The sequence below is a fragment of the Esox lucius genome, chromosome 5 (assembly GCF_011004845.1).
Source record: "Esox lucius isolate fEsoLuc1 chromosome 5, fEsoLuc1.pri, whole genome shotgun sequence".
Classification (NCBI taxonomy): domain Eukaryota; kingdom Metazoa; phylum Chordata; class Actinopteri; order Esociformes; family Esocidae; genus Esox; species Esox lucius.
In genome coordinates this window covers 27,331,111-27,337,637 of record NC_047573.1, presented here as the reverse complement: position 1 = coordinate 27,337,637, position 6,527 = coordinate 27,331,111, and the positions used below count along the sequence as shown (strand labels likewise).

General features: G+C 41.8%; 1 protein-coding gene across 1 annotated transcript; it reads left to right on the top strand.

The window, feature by feature from the left end:
- The first annotated feature begins 225 nt into the window (after positions 1-225).
- On the top strand, positions 226-6,148 carry LOC105008443 (60S ribosomal protein L19). Its single transcript, NM_001310894.1, is given in 6 exon segments — positions 226-245; positions 875-981; positions 1,763-1,885; positions 2,242-2,362; positions 5,453-5,563; positions 5,972-6,148. Coding segments are annotated over 6 exon segments (594 nt in total). The 5' UTR covers positions 226-240; the 3' UTR covers positions 6,099-6,148.
- Positions 6,149-6,527: the final 379 nt, after the last annotated feature.

Below are 6,527 nucleotides of genomic sequence, written 5' to 3'. Positions count from 1 at the left end.
AGGGAGACTGCCCTTCATCGTATACTGGTATAATCATTGTAAAATCATAAAGACACCATTAAAAATGTTAATCTATTCAGAAATGCTCGTCTAAATTCAACTAGATGCATATTGTTGGCTTCAATTTAATGGACCTACACCACTTGTTCATCTCAATATTGAATAACATTCTAATCTTCGTTATAATAGGATGACCCCACACAGCCGTAGGTATTTCCTTTCTCTGTACAATTCGCAGCCATGAGGTAAGGGCCTTACTTTTTGTCATGCATTTATTCGTTAAAAAATACGTTTTGATTTGTGTTTCAGTGTAACATAAAGTTAATGAATTTGTCACCAATGCATTCAACCCCTTAGGTACTCGATAAAGCAGTTAATTAAATGTTGTGTGCTGACATGGTCAGAAATCCGCTATCATTAGCTAGTAGTAGTAGTTCTAGCATGTCAAAACATGTCTACCACTAGCTTAGTCAGCCGGATGAATTCATTTGTCCAAGCAACCCAGCCTAACTAGAATTTTGTACTAGGATAGTCTTTCTCAGTTTATGGTAGCAGTAGTGGACGAGTAGTATACGTTTCTTGTTAGTAGTTTTCAGTGTAACTATCATACCTCGTTTGTCTTTGTGGGCTGGCTAGCTACTACTGGCATTGGAAAATACACTACACATGCCAAGATGTCACTGTCACTTCACAGTACAATGATGCATTTTATCTTTAGCTATGGTTGTACAACATCTGTAAAACTAGAAAATGAGACAAGGAAACATTTAAGTTGTGAACTACCTATTCCAATTAGTTCAGTAGTGCGTATGTGTCATTTTATTTGAAGGCTAACTTGGATTGTAACCAACTCGTACTTTTCGTTATTACCCAGCATGCTCAGGCTTCAGAAGCGTTTGGCGTCCAGCGTCTTGCGCTGTGGCAAGAAGAAGGTATGGTTGGACCCCAATGAAACGAATGAGATCGCCAATGCAAACTCCCGTAAGATTCCCCACTTTACACCTTACTGCGGAGATTGTAGCATCGACATATTCCACTGTTGCTGAAGTCAGCCTGGCTTTATCCCTCCAAATTATCACCAGCCTTGATTGTACTGGAATTTCCCGTAATGTAAAGCCAATCAGTGATCAAGGTTGCCTTGCCAGTTTAGGCACTTTTATTTGACCTGATCTGACCCGACCTTAAGCACTTTAAACATTTTTGTAAACATTGATACCAGAAGGCTGCAAATACATTTTTAATCGATTTGGGATGTGAGAACCATTCCATGCTGCACATTATTGGTGTGTTGTCTAATGTAAGCTCTATGGTGTAGGGATTTCCATAGTGTAATAATGCATTCCCAGCTTTAGTTTAGGGAAGTGGTTCATACTTTTCTTGTTGGTCCAAACCTCTCCGGTCCTTCATAAGATATAATTAGAGAGCTTGCAAACAAAATAATTGTCAACAGATTAAAGCCATTTGACTAGTTGATTCATGTCTGCTACAACAGAATTATGACATGACTGTGACAGGAGAGCATCTTTACAAACACTGAGTTAGCAGATTGTTGACTGAGTAATGTGAGATGCCATTAGAGATTCTTAAACTAGGTGGTAGTTTATGGTCTGCATTCTCAATTTTCTGTGCCGCAGGCCAATGTGCCAACATACTCAAAGATTAGCAGTACAAGATCCATATTTAACACTGTGAAATGGACCCTGTTTTGAAGGATGGCACCATGCAAGTTAATCACCCTTTCCAATCCTCCGCCCACACACAGGCCAGCAGATCCGCAAGCTGGTGAAGGATGGGCTGATCATCAGGAAGCCTGTGACTGTGCATTCCCGGGCCCGTTGCCGCAAGAACACCCTGGCCCGCCGCAAGGGCCGCCATACAGGCATCGGTAGGTGCAGGGGTCCACAACACCAGCAGCGTATTCATGCCAGCGACAACGCAATTGGTTGTGAAACTTAATTCAGAGTGTACTGGGTAGGGCTTATGCCTTCTCAAGGACCTGTCCGGAGGTCCGGCTTGTCAGTTTTTCAGCGACCGTTCCATTCCCACTGCCACGAGTGTCTAGATATTTCAAAATGCTTAAAATATCTAGACAATTAAAAGGCTATCTAATTCGGTTTGCAAAGGACAGTTCTGAAATCTGATCAATCCAGTGGTGACTAGCTCCCCCCCCCCCCCCCCCCCACACACACACACACACTTAATTGGCTAATTACACCTTTAATGGTCGATTGTCTTTCTCAGGTAAGAGGAAGGGTACGGCGAATGCCCGCATGCCGGAGAAGCTGTCATGGATGCGCCGCATGCGGATCCTGCGTCGTCTGCTGCGGCGGTACAGGGAGTCGAAGAAAATTGACCGGCACATGTGAGTCTGTACCCGTAGTGGTCCGACTGTGGATGATTGACGGGCGCATGTGAGTCTGTACCCGTAGTGGTCCGACTGTGGATGATTGACAGGCGTATGTGAGTCTGTACCCGTAGTGGTCCGACTGTGGATGATTGACAGGCGTATGTGAGTCTGTACCCGTAGTGGTCCGACTGTGGATGATTGACGGGCGCATGTGAGTCTGTACCCGTAGTGGTCCGACTGTGGATGATTGACGGGCGCATGTGAGTCTGTACCCGTAGTGGTCCGACTGTGGATGATTGACGGGCGCATGTGAGTCTGTACCCGTAGTGGTCCGACTGTGGATGATTGACGGGCGCATGTGAGTCTGTACCCGTAGTGGTCCGACTGTGGATGATTGACGGGCGCATGTGAGTCTGTACCCGTAGTGGTCCGACTGTGGATGATTGACGGGCGCATGTGAGTCTGTACCCGTAGTGGTCCGACTGTGGATGATTGACAGGCGCATGTGAGTCTGTACCCGTAGTGGTCCGACTGTGGATGATTGTCATCCTGCAAAAGTAAGAACATTCAGATATACTAAAATAAGGGACAGAACCACAGCTGAGTATCGAATCCAATTTTGATTCGTCAAGATTGTACTGGAGTGTTACATGTTATTGGAAGTCCTGTCATTTTCTTGGAGACATTCTGGGCCAGCCTGATGTGGTTAACTTTGAAAGAACCAGCACAGTTGAATTTGCTGACCTTGTGGACTGTTTAGCAGAGATGGGGACAAGTCACACATGGTCAAGTCCAAGCAAGTCTCAAGTCTAAACCATCAAGTCTCGAGTCAAGTCTCAAGTCACAGTTCAGATAAATCATGCAAGACAAGTCAAGGGTTCACCCTAAGCAAGTCGAGTTCTTATAAGTTTCAAGTCAAGTCACAGAACTAAAGAGATGAACACACACACACACTGTCCTCTGTTTCTGACGTGCGCTCGGTGCGAAGCTCGATTTCAAAATCAAATATTTTCCTCCTCTGTGGTACAATTTTGAGGGGACGAAGCGGAGGGATCTTGAATCAACCTGAAGGGGTTGTATTCGCTATAACAACCGCCTCGCTATACCTTATCCCGCTTATTACATGGCTACCTACCAAATAAATCTATAATTTGACACAAAATATTGATTTCAAAAGGAATTTATTGATTTAAAAACGATTGTATTGCTTCCTCTAAAGAAAATAGTCCATTCCGTCTCTGGTTAGAATCCTGCTGCGTCCATAGCAACGCGCTGTTGTTCATGGCAACGGTCTGTAATCAAGAAATAACACTCATTTTGCACTGGAATTCAGCCAATCCATGTAATAAGGGCTAATTATTGTGACTGGAAAGCTGCCTAATATGTAATTACGCTGTAATTATTCTTTAAAAAAAACAACTCTTCGAAATGTTTAGGTGCTTGTAATCACATCGGCGCCTCCATGTTAGCCTTTCATGCAGTAAAGTTAACTGTTATGGAGTAAGCACAATGCTTTTTAGTTTCTACACGCAGTCCACAAACACTTGAAAATGCCCACATTTAATACAGACATTATGGCCTACGTGTAATAATATACATGCCCGCTCATTTTAAGATGCCCATCAACATTAAAATTCAGGCTATGCCACTGTTATAGTCAAATGCCCTTAAATCTATTTACCAGACATATTCAGTAATGATAATGGTCACATTTCTAACAAGAAAAAAAAAAAATATATATATATATAATATGCAACCAAAGCCAAATTATGACAAACAAAATATTAATTAATTACATTAGTAACTTAATCGTTATAGATCTTAGTGAAACTGAATATAAAGAGATTCCTTTCTTACCTTTCCTTGTGGTTCTTAAAATAACGAATTAAATTTGACGTTGTTGCATATTTTGCATCTGGCAAATCTTTTTTTATTCACACGGTACAGTTCAAAGTCCTTGTATCCAAACGATACTATTTGTGGAGTTCGACTAACGTTAATGTCTGCCATGTTTGGCGCGGTTTGAATTGTGCAGCGTTAAAGGCACATACACTGATTAGTGGTGCTGATGTCACAACATTTAAAATAATTGTATTGCTGTTTGTTTATTATAAGTTCAAGTCATTGTCGAGTCTTCCACTTCAAGTCAAGTCTCAAGTAACTTGTTCTCAAGTCCAAGTCAAGTCATTTTCATACTTTAATCAAGCAAGTCACAAGTCCTGAAAATTGACTCGAGTCAAGTCATGTGACTCGAGTCCCCCACCTCTGCTGTTTAGTAATGAAACCCATACAAACAGGTATTGTTTAAATGGTTACTGAAAACAAACCTTGTCACCTGGTCTACCAAAGCCAACAGCCACAGATTCTTTCCCCTGGATACATTGGTGCCACTACGTTTTATTTGGTGACACCAGCCCATGATTTTATCGTGGAAACATTGGTGTAGCAGAACTGTTATTACCTTTGTCAGTTCATGCCAATGCAAATCTTATTTTTTTGGTCGATTCTTTTTCTATCAATATAGTTTAGTTTTAGTAGCAGAGTAGTGTCCTTTGGATTCTTATGACCTATTGGAATACAATGAATGTACTTTTTATTGAATACATTTTTAAATGTGCCTTGACTTGCACCAATGCAACCATAATAAAAACAAGCTGAAACTTTGAGGGGTTGAACACCACTAAAATGTTGCAGTCTGGAGCCACACTATTGGTTTTAGCTAACTTAAATAATGTGTGGTGTGACTGCAAATGGGGTGTTATTTTTGATGTTTTGTCATGTAAATGAAAGCATGTCCATTATCTTTTTTAGCCTGAGCCAGCCCCTTTTTCATATTCTATAAAGAGATTTCACTTATAAACTAAATGAAAAATGCAGTTATCCTTTAATGGGGGTTGTATAATTTTATCACAGTGAAGCAAGAACTTCCTCGTAACAGCGTAGCGATTGGTGCTTGGGTGCTCAAGACAAATGGGGGGCAGTGTTGTGGAAGATGATTGGTTTGTGACTAAGCCAATGTGCATCCTGCCAGGAATTCCCACAACTTTCTTACTGGCAATTGAAGGCCAAGTGGCTGTCATATCATTGACATTGTTCTCTCCCCAGGTACCACAGCCTCTACTTGAAGGTGAAGGGCAATGTCTTCAAGAACAAGCGCATCTTAATGGAGCACATTCACAAGCTGAAGGCAGACAAGGCTCGCAAGAAGCTCCTGTCGTAAGTCAACACTACAGCTGCTGTCAACCTTAAAGACTGCTGCCCATTACCTAGCTGAAACCAATATTTATTCACTTCAGATTTGTAATCCAGTCACATTTTGAAGCATTGGCTAATTACTGCAAATTTTAAATGTGTCCTGGGCTAATTAAATATATCGGGGCAGACTGTAGGACTAGGCTGTCCCTATCCTGTTCAGGGAGAGCTACAGTCCTATAGGTATTCTTTCCAACATCAATCTAGCCCACCTGATTCTAATCATCCTGGATGAAAAGCTAAGTCAGGTTAGGCACACCTGTGGAGGCCTACAGGATGGTAGATCTCCTGAATCTGTTTGGCAGCTCTGCTCTGGTACCTGGGCTGTAATGTCTTTGCATCCTCTGATCTCTATGTTCTGTCTCTCACCAGTGACCAGGCTGAGGCTCGCCGTTCGAAGACCAAGGAGGCCCGCAAGCGCAGAGAGGAGCGCATAGCAGCCAAGAAGGAAGAAATCATCAAGACCATGTCGAAGGAGGAGGAGACAACCAAAAAATGATTAGACCTTTCACCTGAAACCCATTTTCAATGTTAATAAAAAAATTGATCTTAAACAGGAAATGCTGCAGTCTATTTAATTCCTTATTGGTAAGAATGTATTTGAAGTTTGTAAAGATCAGTGTTGGACTGCAATGTTAATCTGACTTAACCTGAAGTTCTTTCGAGGCCAATTACTGAATTCTTTGACTGAGGCAATTTCCACATTGATAGTAGTGTTTAACAATGTGAAATGGGACCATAGTGATAAATTCTCTCATGGGTGATTTCAAATATCTGGTGGTTGCACATGATCATCCTTGATGAAACTCTGCTAACTGGGATGACATTTTACTAATGGATAACAATGGTAACACCAACTTTTGTGTCATAAAGGAGAGGGTTTATGGCGATTGTTTATGGAATATGAACGCACCATAGCCTGACATTT